This window comes from Ptychodera flava, chromosome 14 (genome assembly GCF_041260155.1).
Source record: "Ptychodera flava strain L36383 chromosome 14, AS_Pfla_20210202, whole genome shotgun sequence".
Taxonomy (NCBI): Eukaryota; Metazoa; Hemichordata; class Enteropneusta; family Ptychoderidae; genus Ptychodera; species Ptychodera flava.
This window is the reverse complement of record NC_091941.1, coordinates 14536032-14562376: the sequence shown is the minus strand read 5'-3', so window position 1 is coordinate 14562376 and position 26345 is coordinate 14536032. Positions and strand designations below refer to the sequence as shown.

The window sequence follows — 26345 nt, the reverse complement described above, 5'->3', positions numbered from 1 at the left end:
CCGTCGTAATCATTATTGTATCAGAGATCACTGCCATCAAATAACGATATTATAAAATGCTAACGTTTGTTTCATTACAAATATTTGCTTTTCACAATCGGCACCACAATAATATGAAGATATTCGTCATGTTTTATCTTGCTGTCAAGCACTCACACATCCGGGCGTTCACACTTTCCCAATGTCGAATTCAAGATGGCGGCGGAGGGAGGAGAAAAGACGAAGTTAAGACTCAATTTACCACACGAGAGGGGACTTACAAACTTATGACCCTCTCTGAATACTCGAGACCAAACAGAGTTCCATACAACGCTCAAAGCTGTCATCCTGTGAAGGTGTCTTTTATAAACATAAAGGACCCAACAGGGAGTAGCGACCGTATTTGTTTCAATGTTGGCAGAGAACTGTATTTCTACATCTACAAGGGTATTCGAAAGGTGAGTAAACTTTCAGGTTAATCCGATATATTTGACTTCTAGAAGCTCTCTCCAGTTTCGGAAGGTACGCACGTGACCGATTTCTCCAAAATAGACCCCGTTACCTCAGTTGAACCGCTGAGTTTACTTAGCATGGGTCAGTTGCTTGTGTAAACATGCGATGTATCTAGTGTAGGCAGTGGCCAGAAAGACACTGGTATTTCTGCCGATCACATGGATGACATCGATTCCCTCTATCGCTGATGTAATGCCCAGGCGAACTTAACAGATGTTTGACACTGCCAACATTGAAAGTTGTCGTAGTCTGTCTCATTATGTGTGTAATATTATCGGCTGGTTTATTATGCAGCGACTCTTGTACAGGTTATATAACCGCTTTCGGTATCTCCCTCGATTGAGTGGACGCACAGGTGAGCAGTGAGCGTTGATTGTGGCAGAAGCGCAAACTTCTAGATATCAAGATCCATAAAACAAGCAAGATTCGTTAAACAACCTCACGTTTATCAGTTTGTGATCCCTTGCACCTTTCGTTGATATGTCATTTCAACAGTATTACAAGAAGCATTACTTAAGGTATGCAGACACAACAGCAGGTTGGCCACACCCACACATAACAGGTGTGCTTAGCACATTGATGATGCCAAGGTGTAACAAAGAAATATACAAATAAGTTTGTGAATTGTATTATTTTTTGCATTCTGTAAATTCATTGGTAACACTAGATATGCAGAATCCATGGAATCCATTTTATAATTTCAATGAAGTATTTCATGACCTGTATTTAGGTGGACACATGTATACACGTGGTTTGTTTTCAAGAACTTTGACTTAATATGGATATGCATTAACAAGGCCTTTCTTGTGCGTTTTGTTAATGGAGTCCATTACTTTGCAAAGTTTAAAAATTTTATGTTATTGGAAGAGTGTCAACCGGCTTTACCAGCTAGGTTCATCTCATGATTTGCTGCTGTCATTTTATGTCGGTTAGGCAATACAGCAGTTAAGTAGAACATGTCCCATACAGCCAACTTTAACAGAATTGGCCTTTTGAAGACCCCTAAAAAACATGATTTTCACTTACCCATTATTGTGAGGCATACGTTCCCATCATAATTTTGACAGATTTGAACTAATAGTGATAGTGTTACTGTATATCCTGACTGTGTGTCTAATAGTGATGTTTTGGGTATCTTAAGTGAAAGGTTAATCTTGATGAAATTGACCTGAAAAGGATGAATGTGCAGTATTTTAAAGGTATGCTGTCCCCTGTTCCAATTTTGCCACAGTCACCATGGAAAGAGAAAATCTAACCAATCACAGATTTTAAGTGGGTGGCCGCTTTTTAAAAACAGCGCCCTCACATTGGCATTTTGAATACCAAGGAACGCCCCTTTGACCATATATGGGCATATTCAGATTACAGGTGACTGTATACCTTTAAATGGTCCATGTAATGTGCTGTAAGAGTGGGCATACTGATATGTTTTATGGCATCTAGTTGTGTCTTCATTGCCGTAGCAAAACTCACCAAGAAATTAATGTTTAAATGTTATATTATGGAATGATTTCTGAAATCTAGGCATATATGGCTTTTAATTTTCATGCATCCTCTGCCATAAAAAGACCACAAAAATTTCAATTATGTCTCTCAGCAACCATAGCAAGATGAAGCACGGTTGCTCATCAGTATTGTTTTCTTTTGAAATGATTCCATTAATGAAGGAAATCTATCCTAATTGTAATCAGTTGAGAGATGAGTATCTATTTTATATACATGATTGTGCTGTCTACACACAACGGGAAACCTTGAAATTGACACTTTAGTTAGTACTACCAACATCAAATCACTCATACGCCCGTCAGTGATGGTAGTTTTGCTGCTGTCATTTTATCTATAACAATCAAAGTACAAATGTCTCCAAACCACATTCATAAAAATAGAAACGCAGGGGTAGAGAATGAGAAAAACAATAATGGTGTTTATCATACTGCTTATGCACATTTGCATACTGTATGTGTATCTGTCCATTGCTACACTGCACTGAAAGTATATGAAAGGTAGTTTTAACTTGCCCATACATGTATGTTTGGCTATCCAGTGTAAGGGGTATGAACAATAGTAATTGAATGCCAAACGATTTGCATTACGGTAGTAATAGTTTTAAAATTGCATTGAACAAAACACAATTGACAATGTGAGTGAAGCTCAAGGGTAATTTGTTTTGTTTAAGCTTATTTTATTTTATATTTTTAATTAAATTTTTAATGTTATAGATGCTATTGTTAACCAGTGTTTTTGGATGCAAATACTTCAAATGTTGTGAGTCTAACCATGAAAAATGTCTTTGTGTTTGGACCATTGTGAAAATGCTGTTCGAATATACAAAAAATTGTCATACACTTGTTATTGTAGAAATACTGAAAAAAAAATCAAGTACAGTTATTAAATTTCTCAAACTTTCAAGAACAGAACATGAAACCATGTCTGTCACGCATGATTAGTTTGCTACAGAAATATAAAGTTTCATTTCATTTCTTTTCAGAAAAAATTTGATTTTCTCCCCAGGTCCGTAATTTTAGACTAAAGTCAAATATACCACAAAACCATTACAAATAGTGTGGCTAGTCTCATTAGTTACTAACAAATAAGTACAGGTTAGAGATTCAGGCCAGCCTGTTACTAAAAACCAATTGTTTTAAATGCCCATTATGTGAAAAATAAATAGCAATTTTCTGTCAAAACATGTTTCATATTGCCACAACACCTTGATTTATGGCTGTAGTTTAGATTTCATGACATTTAGAAATTCTTTTGATGTTATAGACTCTGTAATTACTGTTTGTATTACAAGTACTCTTGTCAATAGTAGATAAATGATGTATTCACATAAGAACAAAGCCAGCTTGTCGTGTGTCAGTAGTAATTAGGAATGCTCAGTCTGTGTGACACAGTATGTTTCCCATTGCCACATGACAGATTTATGGCAATAGATTAGGTGTAAATTCTTGTCATTTAATGGTGCATATGACAACTGTAGGTATTACAAGTGCTTGTCTATGGCAAGAAATGTGAATGCTTAGCATAGCATGCATAACATTTACTGCCAGAATAGACAACATCATGGTTCATGAGACGTACTCTAGTAACCTCTGTGTTTTGATAAAGTTTTTAAAAATCTAAGGTCATAATACCCTTGTAGATATAAGCTCATATGGTTGTCCCTTTGTTAATTAACCCTTTCAAAAGGAATTTATGTTCCTTGCAGTCAATCTGAAAAAACTCTGTTTTGTTTTTCATACCCAGGCGGCAGATTTGACCAAACCAATTGATAAGAGGACTTACAAAGGCACAATACCAACTTGTCACGACTTTAATCAATTTACATGTAGCAGTCAAAGCGTCTCGTTACTGGTTGGCTTTTCTGCCGGCCAGGTGCAACTCGTCGACCCCATCAAGAAAGAAAACACAAAGTTATTCAATGAAGAGGTAAGAGTTTAACTGATGTCCAAAGAGTCTTCCTGTATTGAATATTTTACAAAAATGTTTGTTGCACAGTTGAACCCATCTCAGACTCTGTCTGTTTTGAATTTCAAAATCATCAAAATAAGTGAATATTATAAAATACACAGTGCAAATTGTCACTTTAAAACAACACGCATTTGTTATTATGAGAGTCTAGTCTTCTTTCATGTGCACAGCTGTGTTTGGCAAAATTTCACAACTTTAGTGAATCCAAAGGCCTGAATATATTGCTTTTAAGCCAAGATAGATATGATGAAAGATATATTTTTCTAAGAAGTGGGATCTTTTGCCAATTAGTTAATGTCAGTCTTGATATCAATATGCCACAATTTATAATACTGCTCCATTACACATGAAACATGGAAAGATTTAATGATGCATCATGCCCTTTTAAGTCCTAGGAAAAGAAGTTAAGCATTGTTTCATATGTAATAACACATTATATAATACAATCCCATCAAAATTTACCTTCTATCTATAAATATTGCTCACCAAGGCTGAACCTTCCATGATAATCACCAATGTAAAATATAAAGCAAGGTTGATCAAATTATTTTCAGATCCATTAGCAGACAGGCTGGAAGCACCAAAACAAGCGCAAGCCCATCCTGATAGCTCAATTTCCACAAGCCACAAGTCAACTTATTTGTTACCAGCTGAATTATTTACCAGTCTCTTAGGTGGTCTGTTTAAACTTCCCGTCCATTAGCTTTTGCTTCTGGATTTGCGCAGTCTCAATGAAGTACATGTAAAGTATAGGGAAAGATTGATTTGGACATCAGGAGCTGCGACTTGCAATTTCCCATCAAAACACAGCAATACTGTTCTCTGTTTTAGGAGAGGGGCACGTACACTATGACAGTAAATATTTGTACATTCTGTCATTTCCTACAGCTGAAATACTGATATGGCCACATTGTACTGGCTTTTACCATCCAAACTAGTTGGTCTTCAAACCTATTGCATCATTTTTAGCTCCATCTAGCTATATGTATGTACAGCACGAGGAGCCAATTGGATTATTGAATGACTGATGTCTGTATGACTGTGTACAGCAAACCGTTAGACCTGCTGATTGCATCGTGTTGGCCTTCTTTTTACTTATGATACCCTGATGTGATGTTTTATACCTGTGGTTTCATTTCAGAGACTTATAGATAAAACTCGAGTGACGTGTCTCAAGTGGGTACCGGGATCAGAACACCTATTCCTAGTAGCTCATGGGAGTGGTAACATGTACCTTTACAATGAAGAACATCCAGTCGGCAACACTGCTCCTCACTATCAGACATTAAAACAAGGAGACGGCTATGCAATTTACACATGTAAGAGTAAATCTACAAGGAATCCCATGTTCCGATGGGTCATAGGAGAAGGGTCATTGAATGAATTCGCATTTTCACCAGATTCCAAATACTTAGCTACTGTGTCACAAGATGGCTTCTTACGCATATTTCTGTATGACACCATGGAATTCCACTCCCAAATGAAGAGTTACTTCGGGGGTTTGCTTTGTGTCTGCTGGAGTCCAGACAGTAAGTACATTGTAACGGGTGGAGAGGATGATTTAGTTACGGTGTATTCCTTTCACGAGAGGAAAGTTATCGCCAGGGGACGCGGACACAAATCATGGATCAGTGTAGTTTCATTTGATTCATATGTGACGCAAACGCAGAACAATCATGCAGACTTCTTTGGAAGCGATGATGATTTTAATACGCATATAAATAACAGTGATCTGCGCGACAGAGCCGGGAGCAGGGCATCGGCCATCAACCCGGACGACCACAGGCCTCCGGTCACGTACAGGTTTGGATCAGTCGGTCAGGATACGCAGTTGTGTCTCTGGGACCTTACAGAGGACGTGCTGTTTCCTCACCAGCCTCTGAGCCGCGGCAGGACTAATACGAATACATTAAACCAAACGCAAATCAGTCTGCAAAGTACCCCACCTAGGTGCAATAGTACGCCCAATCCCAGTCGCCCGATTGCCAATGCAACTGGACATGTTGACGGCAACGTCAGCATGGGACATTTAAGCAGTAAGATATCTGGACTCAGTCTTTCTGACAGGCACAAGGACAAGCACGACAAATCTGACAAGAAAAACAGTGTATCTAGCAAAAGTGGAGATAAACTCAACTCACTCAGTAAGATGCATAATAGGATTCTTGAAGATGCAATGAAAGCCATTGGGACGCCAATGTGCCCCAGACAGGAAGAAGTGCCAATGTTGGAAGCTTTAGTAGTTAAAAAGATAGCTCATGAACGACTAACGGCACTCGTGTTTAGAGAAGATTGTATTGTTACGTCCTGTCAAGAAGGATTTGTATGTACCTGGGCAAGACCAGGTAAAGTGGTGAGTATTTAACATGTCATATTTGCTGTCAGAAAAAGATTCTAATGTGTTTGGTACTAGTCGGGAGTACTCATTTCAAGCTTCGTAATTGTTTATATATAGTTTGTATTTTGTAATCTGCACAAGAATTTAAATGAATCGGCAGTCTTTCATACAACTTTATGAAAAGGTGCAACATTATTTCTCTTCTGTATTTGACATACATGGTACCAAATATTTTGATACTATAGCAGAGGTTCTGATGATGCAAAATCCTGCGGATTTGACGCAAAATCATTCAGAAATATGCAAATGACATTTGTGTAATACAATATGGGTTTTTAAAAAATGCAGTCCCTATATAGGACACACTCGTTCTGCATAGCCTGCTTGCAAGTGAAATTTTTCACAATATTTGTACATTGTAGAATTTAACAAACCACAACTTTCCCTTCAGCATTGTAACTCATCACACACAGCCTTGTCAATCATTGATTTAGTCAAGAGAACAGCCAAGGGTTCTGGAAAGTAAGGAAATTTCCTGCAGCACTCAGGTCTAAGTGGTTAATGGCATGATACATTTACATGTAATCATTATTATGTTGCATTGCCATCGGGATATTGTATTGGTGATGATTTAGAGTGTGTCGGGAGACATTCTTAATGCCCTGCTGGACTTTTGACTATAGTCTGCTGTTTGTCAAGCCTTTAAACACCCACTTTGCAGTCAAAGAGTCTGCTCTGTGACCATAAAGTCATAATGCTGCTCAAGTAAGGATGTGATTACTGTACCACAGCATGGAATGTGGCCTCAGCAGGTCAACATTTTAGTGAGGTTGATAATGAAAACCGCCAGATTTTCGCTTTTAGTCAAGAGAGCATGCGCACTAAAGGGAAAATTCCCCCCCCCCCCCCCCCAAAAAAAAAAAAAAAAAATTCAGGGCATGAGATTTAAAAAGTGCTGGTGAGCTGAAAATCACTCTCCTAAAATTATCTGCGGGAGTGTTACGAGAGTGATAAAACTACTCCCCTGAAATGCATAGGGAGAGTGAAGCAAATAAAAAGAATTATGAAATCGTTAATTGTGTCTTGTGCATTCTACTTGAGAATATCTATTTTTAGGTTTTTTTCTGATTTTTGTTTTTGTTATATTTGTTTGTTATAGGAACTTAAGGTAAGTATTATTATAGTAAGAACCAGTATCGGCAGTCAGTCCTGATCACTGGACAAGAAGTCACAAAATACAGACAACTTACTGTGCTATGATATAACACTATCGATGTAGCACTCTGTAATTAACATTAAATATAACCACCTCTGAGCTAATTACAATCTACGATGACAATTTTCTGTTGACAAAATAATTTTTTCTTTTTATCTCTTCAGAAGTTTTACATACTCAGTTTTACTTCACAATTTTCTCTTGTTGCACTCCTCTCAAGAACGTCTACTTTTGAAGTTCGATATCGCGATGCTCTTTTGTTTGCAAGGCTGGTTTTCGCCCGAGTGCTCATGGGTTGAATGAAAATAACAATGGCGGCGGATATACGAACGCTTCCCTCGCATAGAGAGAGAAAATAAGGCTTTGCTTAAGTTTATAAGCGCGGCTGAGCACATCGTGTACCTAGGCGAAGTGGATGTGCTCGAAAACGAAGATTAGTGCAAGTTTTGGATTCAAAATCGGCTGTTTTCGGCAGAGAAATTGCGCGCCGTATTTCTGGAGGTTTTCATAGTTCGCTTATGAGGGCGGCGATCGTGCATCAACGTCTTCAAATATTTCTCCAAACTGCATAGTCAATTCTTGTCGAAATCTCTGTGCTCTTAATTCATCGAGAACACGGTTCTTCCTAATTATGCAGTCACCCAAACACTTTTCAAGAAAATGAGTACGAACAAATGAGGGAGGATCGCAAAATTCGTGTTGAATGAATTGCCTGTATGATCTATAGGAGCGCCCGCTCCGGACAGATGCCAGGCTTTAATACGTTCAATATAGTCGTGTTGCGTACTCTGTACAGACATCGCATATAAAGCAACACAATTTGATGAGTTTTACTAGCCACGGCCACGGCTAATCCCTTGTAGGGACTGTGTGTTTTCGGAACGCGAATGCATATACATGTAATATGATGTATAGCAAGCTTAGAAATAGAAGACACGGTATGGGCACACGTGTACGTGTACGCATGGCCAATTGTTTCTCTTGTTCATATGTTTGCTACAATTTAATTAATTTTTACAAAAAAGAAGCTGAAGTCTGCAGGCTGTAGCCTGTCATTCCGATGATGAACTCGTGCTCAGACGCCAGTTTTTTTGCAGTGCATTCATCCTGTGAACATGTCGCAGTCCTATCCAAGTTGCCACGCGAGTGGAAAATCGTTCGCGTGGATTTTGATTTGCGCGAGCGCTAGGCGAGCGGAGCGATCGCTCGCCTCAAATCTCATGCCCTGAAATTCTGAAGAAAAATCTGTCAATCTCACTTCAGATCTAACAAATTGATTGCCAGGCTTTAAAATATGTGCATTTTTAATACATTTTGTGAATAAAGACCCACTTGCATGAGTCATGTGCAAGTTTTCAAATTGTAACGGAATCTATGACTGTAGGACAATTTGCATCTTTGCAATCTAAAGGCTTTGAAGAAGATCAGTTTCTTGTCCTTTAAGAACATCAAGAGAGAATCTGATCATAGAGCTTGCAATGTAGTATGTATCTCAAAACTGAAAGACGTAAACTTTTGTTGACACTTTCCTCATCAAAACCTCCAACCATTTCCTTGATTAATCGAGAATAAAAATCAGAGTTCACTGTTCAAATTTTGGTACTAGAGAAACAAATGACCTAATATTTACCGACACTTGAAATTCAAACTGGCTGCCATCCTAGGCTGTATTACCGTAACTCCATGGAGAAAATAAATTGTCAATTTTCAAAAAACTTAAACAGTGAAAAGATTTTCTCAGTCAAATTGTCCCAACAAGTGATATATAAAAACAGTATTGAAAAACATTTAGAGTCCAACTATCTGACCCCCAGGGGCATTCTACCTTAACACCAAACAAGGCCTGTGTTTCTCCGAAGTTACACATCAAAATTAATAACTTATTGAGAGATAGATATTTTCAAAATGAAGTTTCAGCAATGAGATCATATGATCTAGAATTCCTGATGTATAGAACATTTAGGCAAGTTCTAGATATGCAAGTGACACAGGCTGGTTGTGGATTCTCTTCCCTTAGATTCACACCTTCAAAGATTTTCTCAGCTTGCCACTTGAAAGCGTTCTGTTCCTTGTCAGCAAAAGCAAGGATTGGAATGCTTTTGAGCCATGGATCTTCTCGTCTAGGATGTGTCAAGTGATGAAGTACAAGTCAAGAATAATACATCACTATCGTTTTGCTTACAGTTGTTTATGTTTTTCTTCACAGGGTATGTCACAACACGGTGCAGGGGGTACAGTCGTCTGAGTGGAACAAGGAGAAGAAATCTCTCAACTGTAATATTTGTATGATATATAACCGACAAAAAAACACAAGACACAAAACGCTTGGTGCAGGTGTGGCCAATGATGAAGTACGGTATAATGCAAGGCTTCAATTGTAACTAAATCGTTGTCTGTATTCAGCGGGTCATAATTATTGCAAAATAGTAGAAGACTATTGCCCAGGGGGGAGGAGAATATTATCACAGTAAGCGTATCACCAGGCATGAGATTTTGACTATTATGAAAATTACCCATCTCACGAAACAGCATAGATTCTCCTGCCACCAACCATTTTTGCACGAGGCAAAAATTGGGTGTATGATACTGTTAAACTGGTGTGTATAATAAGTACGTAAAGTCATTTTGCCGACGGTATCGCCAGAGATGACTCTCGTCAGTCAAATCTTCAAAATTGCTACTTCCCCAATTTGTATCTGTCATGGAATTCCCAAAAACTACCACTTAGTTTTGTCCCACCATGTGACAAAATATGCAAACAAGGAAACCATTTTAAGGAAAACTTTGCAAATTCCACGTAATGAAAATGGTACATTACACATCCTTTCCATTAAAAAACATCTTTTCAACATATATGCAGCTTCACACAAAATTTAGGGCAGTGTAATTATATATATCCAATAACCTCTTCCTAAAATTAGAATGTACGCAGGCATATTGAAGATTTGGTAAGAGAACTAGTGACCTTAGTACAAGTCCTTGTCAACATTTGTGTTCCACTGCGGCCCTCAAAAATGCCATTCAAATGATTTCTAGGGTATTATTGAGTATAGAGTATGCTTAGGAAAAAAGACACTCTTGTGTGTATTGATAATTTTGAAGACCGAAACCTTTTTTTTTGTTTGAGGGCTCACAAAACTCTTCCCTAGAATAAATTTATCTGTAACTCCTTTATCAAAATATCAACTTGGTAAAATGCCTGGTGATACAACAAGATCAAAGCCAACAGACAATTAGAGGCGACACTTTCAGTTTCAATGTACATAATCCATTTCAGGAACTATTTAAATGCCACCAAATACCGTGATCTGTTTTTTTCTTTCCAATTTTTTTGTACAATAACGACAAATTAACAAGTTCATGAATGTGTGATGATTCAATTGGATCCATTAAATGCTTCTTTAAATTCATGGGCAAAGTTTGTTCTATCTTCCATTCAAACCAATTTTTTTGGTGCTGTGAAATCACTGATCATCGCTGCAGCTTTCTCTACTGTAAGCCCTTCCTGCATCATTTTGAAAGCAGTCCAATATATATATTTGTTGGTTTTTCCTTTCCATGCTGACTTTACTGAATTTTTTTGTTCATCAGCAGTTCAGTCATTCTCCATGAGTAGAAGTGTATTGCAAGTCTGATGTATACACGAGGTTTTACCGTAGTATATGTGAAGTGTGTTGAATAGCGCTGATTGCAAATGATGTCATTTTTTTCTCTCATTGACATGCATAAATAAATATTTCTGCATAAACGACGAAAATTAAACCTGTTAGTGTTACAATGGCTTGTAAATGGTCACACTAATTGGTATGAATTTATGGCTCAGACCACAGGCTGCAACAACAGCTGTGCATATAACAACAACATTTGTCCAAATTTGTAGGCAGCGTTGTCCGATGTCGCATACGTGCAGCTATATTTAGTAACAAACCAGAAATCGCGATCAATGCTATTGCCACTACATGGATAGGCTCTCCTACATTAGACACAGCCTACTTGCCAAACAGACTATTTTCATAAAGACCAGTTTATTAAATACCTCTTAAGGCACAAAGTTGCTCTTTTTGACCTTTTTGTGATACCAAGAAAACATGGAATACTTTTCATGAAGTCACTCAGTGTACAAAATGACAACAGTACATATCTGCAAACGTATCAAAAATTACATCTATACCCCTTCTCTAAATGCAAACAGATGACTTTGTTAGTTACCTCTAGACAAAATGGAATTTTCTTCCTTGCTTTCCTATGACAAATAAACATTGCCACAATGTAAGGGAAAACTGCTATCCACATCTATAAGAAAGGCACTACCAATTAAGATTTTATCACAAAGCTTGCATGAGGTCCAAACTTCATGTAACAGTGTGTGTTCAGCCATGCATGGAGAGAGTTATGCATGGAATTTAATTTTTTTGGTACAGACCATAGAATGTTTCATTGAATGTTCAATCTTGTCTGGATGCAAACATGTTTGAGGTTGTGCACAGCTGACCAGCATTCGGTATGTTACAAGAAGTCAAACAACACAAACTACTTTTACATCAAAACAAAATTTAGGAAGAAAACTCCATGATAGAGTGACTTTTGTCCCTTTCAATTCCAAAATGAATATGTTATGGGTTGCAGCTATGTATTTTACAAAATATTGGTAAGGCCAAAAAAAAAAAAAAAGCTGTTCAACGGGCGGGATGACTTCAAAGTTGGGTAGGTAGGTCGGATTTTTTTTTTTTTTGAATTTATTTTTTTTGGTTTTGAATTTATTTTTTTTTGGTTTTTCTTAAACAGAACATATAATATAAACACTTTTTGTGTGTTTCATGCTTTTTCTTAGTCACATAACATATATTGGATATGTTGTTTAGTACGTTCAAGATTTTTTCAATTTTTTATTAACATGGGTTGGTTGTCTCACAACAGCTTCTTTGCCTTCACTTCTACAGTTCAATCTACAGGTGCCGCCAACTGGTAAATTTCATGAATTTCTCAAAATCATCACAAAACCTGTTTTGAAGGCTGATATACCGATTTTTCTTATTTTTGACCCAGACCGAAAATTTGGAGGGGAAAGTTAGAGCTGTTCGTAACTGCCCTCCACTGGTATACACTGAAAATGTGCTCTCCCACTGAATTTTGATGCCCACTGCCCTCCGGTATCTACAGTCTGCCCGCTCCCCACTCCTCACAACAATTCAAGCTCCCCGCTGCTGCCCTCTCCCCACTACTGAAATTCCCCATTGCCAACTAGATGCCCACTATGCAACCCAGATCAACACAAAACCATGCAAGCAGTTAGCAGTATACCTTGGAACATTGCCCCCCCCCCCCCCCCCTCTAGTTAGGTTCTATTAAGCACGCAGCTTTCCCCTCCCTCAAAGTATTTTCCGGTGCCCACTGTCAAAATGTTCTCCCTGCCTGCTGGAAGTAATGAAATTTCTTCCCCGCCTACAATAAATATCGATATTTTCTCCCCTCCCGCTCATTAGTTTTGAAATCTGCCCGCCCACTGAAAAACTTCGCACGAACACCTTTTTGCACGAACAGCTTCGTTGGCGGCACCTGAATCTAACGGAGCCAATTTCTGTGTTGGTGTCACCAGCCATATGAGCACGGTGCATTCCAACCAAAACTCGCGACTCAGAAACTGACGATCAGCCCCGGGAATGTCCGGGTGACGTCGTCGAACGAGGGAGCGAAATTAGACCATTCGTACTGAGTCCAAGTCAAACAAATGTCACAAGGTTGACTCCTTGTGAATCTCGACAACGGGAACACAAATCATGTCCGTCCTGCAGTGAGAACTGCTGCTTACAATCACACCTTCGATAGGAGAAAGCCATGACGAAAATCGGAACGAGTGATGACTCAAAGAACAATAAAGAATTTTCAAGGAACACTGAAAATAGGAACACTAGAAAATATAGACTGTACAACCAGTTGGACGTGAAATAAACGCCGTGAAACAATACAGTACAGAGTGTCTAAGCTATACGGAACACGTGGCGTAATAGTTTATTTTCCACGGCGTAACCCTGCCCTTCACCTTGACCAAATGTTTGTGATGCGCTTCCACCTTTACTCTTCAAATCATAGCCTGTATCAATCTCACTCAAGTCAATGTCATCGAAAATGTGAAGGTCATTCATCTTACAGACAGATGTTCACTGAATAACATCTCCGCGTTTCTTCAGATTCGTAAAGATTTCGGGGGGAAAAAAAGAAAAATGTGGAGTGGTCCAAATATGGGTCGGTCGGGCCCGTTGAACAGATAATTTTTTTTTTCTCGCCTAAGTAGTGTTTTGTCTACCAATGCAGAAACTTTATGTAGTAAGGGTAGATTGGTTAGTAGGAGTTTGAAGCTGTTCTGAGTTGCATCCTTTGTCCATATACATAATACTGTACGCAGGAATGTTCCAATCTGTAAATTCAACCATCCTAGAATTCTGGAAAACCAAGTGTTGTACATGAAACTTGCAATACACATGCCACAAAGTGGATTTCTCAATGGTGCTGTTTAGCTGTATAGATCACTGTTGACTTCTGGGTAATCCTTCGATATCATGAATCTGCACTTCAGGCTAGTAAAGTATATCCCATGTTAGAAGGGTGTACCATTGACACATTGTGTGTTTTCAAGTGTGTCTCTGTAGTAGGATATATGTCATTGGCTGAAACAGAAGTTTGTTATGAATAACAATTGTTCCAGTAAAAACACTCACAAGTTCTTGTTAAGTTTCACCAGTTGCCTTTCGGCTAGTGCGATTGATTACAAGGTGTACACGCTCAACAAAATCTGCAGAACATCATGTTGTTCTCACATCTAGGGTGCGTTTTGGTGTAGTGTTCTCTTCAGGAGAACATCCAATGAGAGCAAGCTCCTGGTGGCTATTCTTGTACTTGACAACTGAACAACACAGCCTCGCTTTGGCAGAACTTTGTATGTGATTGAGGATGATAACAACAGGCATCACCAAGTAGAGGGTCCTAATTAGTAGGATAGTCAGAAAGGAGATCCTGTTCCAGTAATGGTGGCGCTATATTTTAATCATCATTGACACATAAGCTTACCCCTACCAGTAATACACAGTACTATGTTGAAGACATTGTAATATTTGTACGACAGTTTTCTCTTGAAGATTTTCGACAACACTCCAAAAAAATATCACTTGAGGGAAGTTCAAAGTTGAAACAAAAGTTGCCTGTTTCAACAGGGAAGTTTTCTGGAGAAGTTTTTCACACAATTGCAACATGGTACTAACATTTCCATTTTCACGCTGCTCGTTTCCAACATCTTGTTCTCGTCTGCTGCTGGGTCAGACCTTGGGTGTGTTCTCTGCTTTTGGAGCAAAGATCAGCATTTTCCACAAATATACCAGACTGATTCCAGCGCATTTGGCATTTCAGAGCATCATTCTCGTGCCGAGAACAGCACACCCAAACACACCCTAGAGTCTGTGCAAAGTGATGTTCTGTTTGAAGCCTATAGAGGGCAGCAGTCAAAGCTTCATACCACCTTAGAAAATAGAAGAGAGCTTGTCAATGCTACTACTCTACAGTAGATCCCCTAAACAAAAATGGCTCTCTCTGAGACACAAGAATTCTCTTTGATAAAGTTGATCTATAAAAAATTTTTCACAGTACATGATTTTGATGAGGCTGTTCCTCAAACAATTTCCAAACATTCTGAAAACTGACTCTCTGGACTTGGACAAAATTGAGAACAGACCCCCTACTTTCGCTGTTGAGATAGACTCAGCTGTAGTAGCTGGTAAGGTGACGCAAAAACAACTCTACTATTTTCACAAGCAGTGAAAAAAACATTGAAGCTGATTGTGTTTAGATACTTTTGTATTCACATTAGAACCAATATGACTACCTCCGCTGACCTTAAAAATGCGCCAAGCAAGGTTAAATGGTTGCGCATAATGATTTATCGTTAAAAAGTTGTTGACGGTAATGTCCAGATGGCAGAACAATTTTGTCATAGTAATGGGATGTTTTCTTTGATGATGACTCTCTGCCATGGTGAATTGAAATGATCAGTTTGGCGGCTTGTTATAGGCTCAGCAACTGTTACATTCAACAATTTTGTATTTTGTATTTTTGTTCAACATTATCAAAAATGCTCTTTGTTTCCTTACGGCACCAAGTATTTGATATGTCAATATATATATATGTTTCCTTTAATGTTGATCTTTCAATCCAGGTACAGACCTGAGTTGTCAAAAACAACAATATATGTCATATACATACATGCTGCATTGACCAGCTAGATAATTTCACCATGCTAAATGGAGTAAACCTAGCATCTGTAGTTCATATCCTGAGTAAAAATACTTCAAAAATTGCCAAAGGTAACAGTTACTGGTCCTTCAGGCTATTGAATCATCTGTTAGGAAGTCTTTGTGAATGACATCATAGATCACAAGGGTTCATGACGAGAAATAGGCAATTTTTTCTTGAGATAGATCCTGATCAAATTTCATGAATTGATGCCAGCTATAGCTTGTACAAGGCTCATAAAGATGAGCTGGTGAGAAACAGAGTTGGTTTGGGGTTTCCAAAAGCAGTTGATATTCCCGTATTTTGAGTTGGCATAAAGTAAACAAAGAATGACCGTACCGTACTAATTAAATGTTTTTCCAATGCCTGTAAACTCACAATTTGAAATTTTAATCCATCTTTACCAATGATTGTATAGTCTTCAACCTCTGCTTTTAAAAAAACAGACAAAATTTTAAGCTTTTTTTTAGTTTTCAGGGTCTATGTTAAGTACCATCGTCTGGAGCATAATATTGTTAATGGCTAGTTCAATCACCAGCGTGAATCCATGTGTGGAAAGTGGAAGAAAGAAAGTCATCACTATGGCAACAAAAGGTAGTTATCGCCTGAAGAACAAAAATATTTACGTGGAAACACACCTGCTGCTCTGATTCAAATACCCGAGGACCTTGTTTTCAAACAACCTTGCATAACAAATAGTAGTGAAGCAGTATGACCACATTTTTCTGTCGCTGATGTTCCAATACATGTAGTTTTTATCTCAGTGATAGATTGGAATTTTTTTAGCTCTCTCACTGATGCCAGATTTACATGTGCCTATTATTTATACTGTGGAGTCTTCTTTCATTTCCCTCTCCTGTGAGATTCACAGTTTTTTTGTAGAGTCACATCAAACTTGCTGTAAATCATATACTGATGATGACAAATACAACCAAAATTTACGAAACTTCCCACGACTTTTCGTGTTTCTTTTTTAGATTTCCTGCGTAGAAATGATTTGTATCCTATTGATGTCAGCATCTCATGAGCTCAATCAGATGAGTATTATGAGGGTGCAAGGTGGGAGGGGAGGGGGATGTGACAACCGCAATTTTGAAGGGGCGTGCCACCCCTGCTATGGACATTGCTTCCATTTCCCAGTCGATGTCATAAACAGTTTGACCACTATGTTGAAAACACTGCCATACCAGACCCTTGTCTAAATAATCCCAACACTTAATTGCTACAGAATGATAAACATAACACCGATGCATAGCTGTCTCTGAGATCACAACCCCTCTCCATACATGCATACATAAATACATACATGCATGTCTGATATAATATATATATATATATATATATATATATATATATATATATATATATTATATATATATATAAACTATCTACTGTTGATTGACCAATCAGAGTGCTCAATTCAGGGTGTTTTATCTACTCGTAAAGCCTTGATCACCAAATTCTAGAAACGAATGACAGCGCCGTAGTAAAGTACTGTCCAATCAAAAGTGAACATGTCATATTCTGTAGACATCTGGTACGTTTTAATATTCAAATTTGGTAACACAGCGGAAACCAGCTGCAACACAAAATCTGCTGTGGTACAAACATAAACTAATGTGCCTTAGGGCATTTATAGGATGTTCACTTACAATGGAAGGCTATTTCACAAAATCTGCTTTGGTACAAACATAAACTAATGTGCCCTAGGGCATTTATAGGATGTTCCATTACATTGGAAGGCTATTTCACAAAATCTGCTGTGGTTCAAACATAAACTAATGTGCCCTAGGGCATTTATAGGATGTTCCATTACATTGGAAGGCTATTTCACAAATAAAAGTTGTAATTCATAACCTAAACATGTTACATTGACAAAGGGGACGGTTGACGTAAACACATTGAAAACGAAAATATATCACTTAGGGGCGATAGTTTTAAAGTGGGATAAAACCCTCGTACTCGGGCTCTTCTGGTATATAAAGTCCTCGTACTCGGGCTTTATCCTATACATATATATATATATGTCCTTATGGGAAATTACAGCGCTCAATGCGGAAAGCAGAGCATTATAAATAATAACACAAATTGAAGTACAAAGTAATAATATCTGTTACTTGAGTTTCATGCATCCTGCAATCTTTAGACAGAATCCTTTCACCTGTCTGATATTATTACTTTTCATTACTTTGTACTTGAAGTAATTTTGTGTTACTCTCTCTCTCTCTCTCTCTCTCTCTCTCTCTATATATATACTTTTTTAGTAACATTCTCAGGTTGGTCTGTTTGGATGTTCCCAGCACTAGTAGTCTTTTGAATGATGAATGATATGACAATAAGAGTTAATGTGAATATGCAGCCTCTTGGAAGCTTTGCTGAGATTCATTGTTCTTATTGAATTCCAAACAGCCAATCAGGTAGAGAATAGCCCTTGTTTCAATTAGTTACAATAAATAATGACAATCAGATCCAATCAGGTCAAATCTTCTGAGCCACTATGTCATGCCTCAAGATGAACTCGTAATAATCACTGAACAAATATACTTTTTGAGCACCTATCCTCCAGTTCAAGCCATATTTTGATAATGTACTTTAAATCAAAGTTCACTTTTATTGGGATAATCTAATGCACTTAAACTGTATCTATAGATACAATGAAAGATGGACTGTTAAGCATTTGATTGCCTATGGTATATCTACTCAAATAAAAGCTCTGTAATTTCTTTCGTAATATGCTCTATTCTCTGTATGAAACTTCACAGGTTGGGAGGAAAGACATGACACAAACGCCAAAGTACTTTCTATAGAACAATACAGAAAACTACAATAAAGTCCATGAGAGACATTCAATGGCGTTGAAGCATTAATATTTATTTGAATGGGAACAGATACATACAGTAATGCCCTAAAGCTAAACTTGGCAAGACAACTACAAGTGATACATAACAAAGAATAGTATGTACACGTAACACTATTTGTTGGTGAGCTTACATGACCATACATGTAATCATTTGTAAGACAAAGGCTAGCATGGTACTGGGGCAGAAATAGCCATACGCCTGCATTGAAAAGCCATGTTATGAATGGACTTTGAATGTTTGATATGTGCAAGTTTCTCAGAAAGATGACAAAAAGTATAATCTTAAATGCCAGTAGATACATGTACATGTATCTGGCTTTAAACAGGAGTGTGTTCTACTCTTGTTTAGTGAATAGCTAGACACTACTGGCAATGGATAATTTCTGCTCATTTAGGATTCCAGCAATAAAGTCATACACACCATAAAAGTTTTAAGCCACGTAAAACAGGAAATGTTAAGTAAGACACAAGGGAATACTGACTTATGTGCAATCCTCAACACAGTATACAATGCAACATTTGTACTGTGAAACAAGATTATGTCTTTTATGCACCCTACCACTTAACAATATCTTGTATTAAAGGTCACATCTCATGCAATACAAAACTTTAACAAGTAAAATGAGCAGTGATTCGGATATTTGACACTGGATAAAGCTTACATGTAACTTGGTTCTACAACTCTGATCTTGCCATGGTTTGGCAACACTGGTAATGTCCCCCCATACATGAGTATGATCAGGTCACTTAGTACATGCTAAGTGGTGTGTAAATGATTGAAAAAGTCTACAAACATTTACATGTTTACTGCATGTAGCAAACATACAGTACAAGCTGAAACTACAGAAATGAACAGAATTATTTTGACTTTTTTTTTCTGGAGTTGTCTTGAGACCTGACCAGATTTTCATCAGGGCAGCAGAATATATTTAACTGAAGAGGTAAAATATTGCTAATTTCAATTCTTAGTAAATTTTAAGTATTTAAAATTATGCAGCATACGTGCAAATTTTGACAGCATTCTGTTGACATAAAATGACATGTTCTTAACCAAATATTTAATCAATGCAAGCATAAATTTGACAGTAAGATACTTTAACCAAGTCACTAAAATAGCCGATACTTTTATTTCCAAATGTACTGCAGTTGTTTGAAATGTTTGTTATCTGCAACTAACCTTTTCATGGTCTGCGGCAAATTGATTGAGCAAGCATTGTACATCGCATCTATCAATCACCGTGACATTTGCCCCATAATATTTGTCTTACCACTATTTTGATGTGGTACATGGTTCTCTGTTCTCTGAAGATCTGGTACGAACAGGTAATATTTGAAGCAACTTTAATACACTTGAACTCTAGGTATACACCCTCAATATGTAACTGGGTAAGGTATTCATGTATCTCATCATCATCTTCACAACTGCTGTACAACAAATTGAATAGGAATGCCCTGCTCAATACATCTACGTTCATTGAGTCCAATGTGTCTCAGTGGTATAACATTTTACAATGATTGTACAATTGTTGTGAGTGGTCACTCACATGATCCACAAGATCAAATATCAGGATATTTTTTTTGAAAGAAGCAACATTTTTACAATCTTTGCTGCAGATGTTGTGAACTTTAAGGGCAAATGATAAGTAAAGATAAACTGACTTCCTTACAAAAGATTATAAAAAAACAAATTAATATATTAATATCAATGATATCTACTCTAACTTGCATCAGGAAAAATACAGAAAGATAGTTTCGAAATTCAAAATATAATTTAAAGTTGAATCTTTAAATCTTGGATATATCATAAAATAGAAATATGAAATGACTTTAAGCGTAATGCACTCTCACTGTCCAAGTTGGTAAGTTTTTGATATTGGTAGACAAAATTGGCAGTCGATACTACTTGGCATTTGAAAACGTGCATATTAAAGAGATATGAAAAAATCTAAAGTATTAAATCAATGAAAAGAAGATCATGATTTTTTTAAGATAAATGACAGACTTTTGGCATATTTAAATAGCACATATGTGATCAACTGCACACTTAAAATACAATAAACTATGGTGATGCAACATGTTGCTGGAGAAGTATACGATCATGGTGACTAGCATAATATATTGACCTATCAGTAAGTTGTATAGGAATGTGAATATAAGTTTAAAAATTGACTTGTTGGTCCCTCTAAGGTGTTATGCAACCCTAAACAGTACTCTGTGATGTCCCATCAAAAACAGTTACAAATCTCTTAACTGTATACATGACCCCATACTTCTCATTCATAGCATCACCATTATTTGGTCTGAAATAATACTTTTACGTTTGCTAAGAAAACATTCATAGTACATGAAAAGATAGACCAACAGATCCTTTGCTCGAGGGCGTTCTCTACGCTAGAGGTGGAGTGTAGAGAGCGCCCTCAAGTGACAGATCTTTCAGTCTCATGAAAGGAATCCGCAAGATGAATTCCTAGTCTGGTTCCCTGCCCCCTTTCTACACGAAAAGGGTCAGGTATGCGCCATTCTATTCACGGCACTGATTGGACGACACTATGGAACATGTCGATAGTCTAAGGGGAGCACCTGCGTCTCCTGCATCCGCTGCAGTGTTATATGTTGTTTCAAATTTCAAAACAAACAAAAACTAACTCGATTCTGTGATTCGGATAATTACGTTCTTTCACAAATATATTGATCAGCTCGTACGACGTTTTGCATAATGAAACAGATTGATTTTTGAAGAGTTTTTTACTGTTCATGTAACTGCCCCTCCTACTTTGTTGCTGAGTTACTGTCAAGGGCGCAGTCATTTCAACATTCCAACCTCACATCACGCGCCACGCGGCTGCCGGCCAAAGTGTGGCACGCGTATCCGCCATTTTGCCCAAAATCTGGGCAAAATGGCTGCCGCATACCTGACCTTTTCGTGAGTGTAGCGCAGCCAGCGGTAGAAAGGGGGCAGGGAACCAGACTAGATGAATTCCAAGCTACATTGCATTGATAGTCCTTAACTGTCTTTTTTGAACATTGAAATAAATAGTACCTTGTAAACGCATGTACTCTATCATACTAGAAAAACATTTCTAGGATTTTCCTATATGTTCCATCCAATCTTACTTAAACAGACAGAATTTACAGTAGATCAATTATATTACGTCATTTAACATTAACTATGGCTAAAAAAAGTAAAATTCACGAAGTTCAATACATGACCATCTTATTGAAATGCTGAATTTATGGTAGACTGCATGAATTATTGGCACCATGCAAGAGAAAATTCTAAACAGGATTATAGACCTGAACACAGCATTTCATCTATTGGACATGTTACCACATCAAAACATTCACCATAAACACAGCCTCAAATTCCTTCATGTCAAAAAATGACTTCACATATTGCACTCTCATATCACCTCAGAGCTTCAATGCTGAAGATTGAAACAGCAAGCTTTTCAAAGTTTAATTAAGTATAAATATGTCTCAGAAAACATGCATACTGATCAATTATTACCAATGCATAATTAGTTTGAAAGATGCCATGACAGGCAAGTTAAAGCTAACAATCTTAAAGTGCCCGTTCAGGGACACTTACAATCCGAGGCAGCGATAATCAGTTTTCGATCACATCTATCTCAATGACTTATACATTAAGTGGGAGTATTCTTCTACAATGCCAAGATGAGTATCCCCTTGGCAGTATCTAGAATGACATGAAATATCAAAGTTTAGTGAACAGACAAACTTTAGGCTGTTTGACAGTTTTCTTATCATTTCCACAAAAAGCTAAAAACTCCTGATCTTTCATATTGGCAAAAATTAACAAAATACATTTGATTGTTTCATTTTCACGAATTCTAGATCCGTCAATCAAATCACTCAACAGGCTTTAATATAATTTGCAGGATCAAGTTATCGTTGACCAGAAGTGGTGAATCAGGACCTAATTCACTGGCTGAGACCTTCTTGTCAATTTCCGTATCAGCCATGTACCGACTCTTGGAAAAATTCTTGCGCCCTGTGACAGTTTTTAACAGACGGCTATTATCAACTATGGACAACATGAATTCTATGGGCCTGGACTGATCCAGTATCAAATTTGAGTATAGGATGGCACGAAAGTCATCTGTGTTGTTGGAAACTCCCTTGGGTGGATTTTGATCTCCCAGTCCCAGCTGGTGACAGGGAAGGTTGATGATCGGGTGGTGAAGCGTGGCATGATTTCGGAGCATCTGGAAACTGGGAGTAATTCTCGATGACTATTCTCTTGTCCCAACGCAGGTCGCTGTAATTGCGCAGGAGGAAGCTGGACGTTGTGAACTCCTTTGATGCCCCCGACTTTCCAAGGAGAGAGCATGGTACTTGTAACTCATCATGAAGTATGGAGTGAACAAATTGGGAAATTCTTCAGCAAATGCGCTGTGCTCTACTTCACAAAGCTGATTGGCTGTCATCATTGGAAAGCGCACGTACTGCAAGAGTTCCTTCAACAGAGTTTCAAGGTTTTCTTGACGCTCTGGGTACTTACTTGCTTTAAGCCATTTCTCAACAGCTTTGTACAATGAGAACTCATCTTTGATAGCCAGCTCTGAACTGCATAGAATCTCAATGAGTTGTTCCTTCTCCAGGTCCAGCCATTCACGTTCCCATTCCGGTGTCCCCATAATGTCATCCGCCTTCGAGATAGTGCCCTCACACAACTTGAAATCAGTTTCTGGTGATAGCACTTTGTGGCATACTGGAACCACACATGGAATACATCTTTAAGCTGTAGCTTTGGTATGATGAATGAAGTGGCATGACTCACACAGACATTTCGCAGGTCACTTACATTGTACTTGTCGGCAAGCACCAAAACAGGCAGTGAGTTGTCAGTATTCAGTGTGATATGACAGCTATACAGAAACTTCAAGAAACTGGAAAACACATCAACACAGGCTGGATCTTCTACAAGTTCGAGCTCCTATGGGTTGAAAAAAGTAGACATAAAAAATTTCATTCATATAATATCTAATATATTTTTATTTGAATACAAACATAAATACACAGTTCCTTGCCTTCTGTTAACTACAGCAGAAGGTTTGTGAGTTTTTGTTTCAGACAGACAGTCGAACATACATACACAGATACATAAACAGATACATAAAGAGTAACATACATACATACAGACAGACAGACAGACTGACTGACTAAAGAGACTGACATACAGACAGATTGACAGACAAACACAAATGCTGGATTTTCCACTAATGTGATAAGCTTCCATTGTCATAAACCTATGACATAGGGGAGCTAAATTTACATGTAAAAGACCAGGTCTTGATGATAATATCGCATTTCTTAACGCCTCTGCATGCAAAATGAACGAGTAAAGAACCTGAAAAAAATGCCATCTGTTGACCTCAATACATGTACTTCAATGCTGTTGGCACAGATAGAATACAGCAAAATTGAATAAGTTCTCCACAGTGACTCATACAGTACAGCATATCAGATGACATGACTCACCTCATGGCAACATGAATCTTTATTTGTAAGGACAGGCATTTATTTTTTTAATAGTATATAAATACTAGGTTACTATAGTATCTACTGGTAGTCTGAATGAAAATGTCACTGCAGTAGATTGTGAGCACAACAATTTTACACTCTATTTTTACAGCAACAATTTGATCTATTTTGAAATACAGCTTTGAACCGATCTAATATTTTTCAATGAAATATCTATAGAGAGACCACAGTGTCTTTCTATGGTTTGATTAGACAAGAATCTGGGTAAATACTGAAAAGTAGCTTCCAGAAGCCGGTGAACCAACAGCGGACATGAGTGCTACCCATGAAACAGGTCATCTTTTCTGATTGTTGAATACAATGAAGATACTTTGACTGTGTGAAAAAAAAACGATGTTTGATGCTATCCTTAAAGTATGTACACTATTTCAAAACCACACAAACATTATATATTATTTATTAAACATGTTGTTATTGATATATGGAGAAAATGGAAACTGAACAGTCCTGTCATTTTATTCAATCATCTTCCTTTCATTAGTCATGAATTGTTATGACAAGTATGGTAATAATAACAAAGTACACATTGCTACATGTTGGACTATAAATTTCACTTGCTTGACTTACCAATTACCATTTTATATCCAGGAAGGTTATCAAAAAGACAAAGACTACAGTCTTTATCCCATTTATAAAGTATAATTATAATGCATCATACACGTGATAACACTAGAAAAGTTATTTGGTTAGATTAAATTGTTGCTATAAGTGTGTAAATGACTTTTTTCTCTTTAGCAGTCAACCCGTGCAAAATAGTAGGTACAGTATTAAAGGGGTCTCAATTGTCAAAGTTTGGTAGACAAAGATGTTTATGCATACACGCAGCCCTTTCCTAATAATAGTACTTGCAGCTTCAAATGCTTCTGACCACACAACCCAAAACATAAATTTTGAAATTTTGTTGTAATTGTTACATACATACATACAAGTACAAGTTGTCAAGATATCCTAACTGAGGTGTTGTGTTTGCTTAAAGTTTGATTGGTGACTTCCAGTTTTTGTGAAGGGCACAGAAATTGGAATGTAATTAGATTAATATGACTATATCACGGCGATATTGATTTTTTCCCAGAATAATGTTTGTGTGATGTATCACTACCGTACTTCTTAAGAAAAACATGATTCTGATATAAGGCGATATAAATGTCCATTTTTGTATGAGAGTTCCACTTTCATTTTCACAGTTGCATTGAAAATTTGACGTGACTCACATTTTTGTTGGGATCACTCCAGTCAGAGCTGAACATTCTCTCAAAGACTTCACTGGATCGTACAAGGACAAGTTTGTGAGCATGGTAAGTCTTTCCACCAACTTTAAGCTTGATGTCACTCAGGAGAGGATTGTTGAAAACTTGGCTTGCTCTGCCAGTGCATTTCTCTCATTGCCGTAGCACTCTACACCTTCAGATGAGCTGGTGCCAAAGGAGGTTCCGTTGCTACATGTCGATGTGGACGGCTGGGCCTGGTCTTGATTCACTGGCGAGTTGTTGGCGGCAGCGTTCTGCGCCGGTTCGGCTTGTTGCTGTTCCAAGACTGCTACAACAGCTCCTACAGCATTGTTACCCGGATGTGCAGGTTGGGGAGCATCCATTAATGATATCAGACGCTGCACTGATGGAACCTATGATTGATTGATGAAAATTTGACTGTCATACTTTATAACAGAGATGTGTAATAAGGATTTCCTATGATTAAAATAGTAAATGTATAAAAGGCTGATTTACGAAGCACAATGAAAAGTAAAGACAAATGCAAAATCCAAATGAGCCATCATGGTAAGATATTGTTACCTTCACAGCTGAAAATTTCATCTCTGGATCTGACAGAAATTACTGGTATTAAGCATAAACATATAGTGCTGCACTGGTGATATTCATTGACAAACAACAGCCAAGAAATTATCTGATAGCTTTCCAACTTGCACTAATAAACTGACCACATGTCGATTGTTTACAATCAATCTTAATTTGTTTGTGGGATCAAAACACAGCTATCCTACTGACAAAGGACTTATTCCTGATAAAGCATTGATTTTCATCAAGTTGAATGGAAGCCACGTGAAGAATGTTTATAAATTTAAAGTTGGGAAATCCACTTATATGGTAGAATGTGCCTGGGGA

At 37.6% G+C, this 26345-nt stretch overlaps 2 protein-coding genes and 1 pseudogene across 2 annotated transcripts in view; 2 read left to right on the top strand and 1 right to left on the bottom strand.

Moving 5' to 3' along the window:
- The window catches only part of LOC139149487 (cytidine and dCMP deaminase domain-containing protein 1-like), a 696744-nt gene that overhangs the window by 159669 nt on the left and 510730 nt on the right, over positions 1-26345 (top strand). The gene's annotated exons all lie outside the window — the stretch shown is intronic.
- Positions 99-10930, top strand: LOC139149473 (WD repeat-containing protein 20-like). Its single transcript, XM_070721247.1, has 4 exons — positions 99-437; positions 3742-3924; positions 5108-6319; positions 9727-10930. Exons 1-4 carry the CDS (start codon positions 114-116, stop codon positions 9763-9765), a joined length of 1758 nt encoding a protein of 585 aa, XP_070577348.1. The 5' UTR covers positions 99-113; the 3' UTR covers positions 9766-10930.
- Positions 18651-26147, bottom strand: LOC139149471 (BTB/POZ domain-containing protein 17-like; annotated as a pseudogene).

What these genes read in the sequence shown, in the direction of transcription:
- LOC139149473 (XM_070721247.1), top strand. Translation starts at nt 114, where the DNA reads ATGAAGATATTCGTCATGTTTTATCTTGCTGTCAAGCACTCACACATC. An exon ending in TCTACAAGGGTATTCGAAAG is followed by an intron (nt 438 to 3,741) that starts GTGAGTAAACTT and finishes TTTCATACCCAG; the next exon opens with GCGGCAGATTTGACCAAACC. An exon ending in CAAAGTTATTCAATGAAGAG is followed by an intron (nt 3,925 to 5,107) that starts GTAAGAGTTTAA and finishes GTTTCATTTCAG; the next exon opens with AGACTTATAGATAAAACTCG.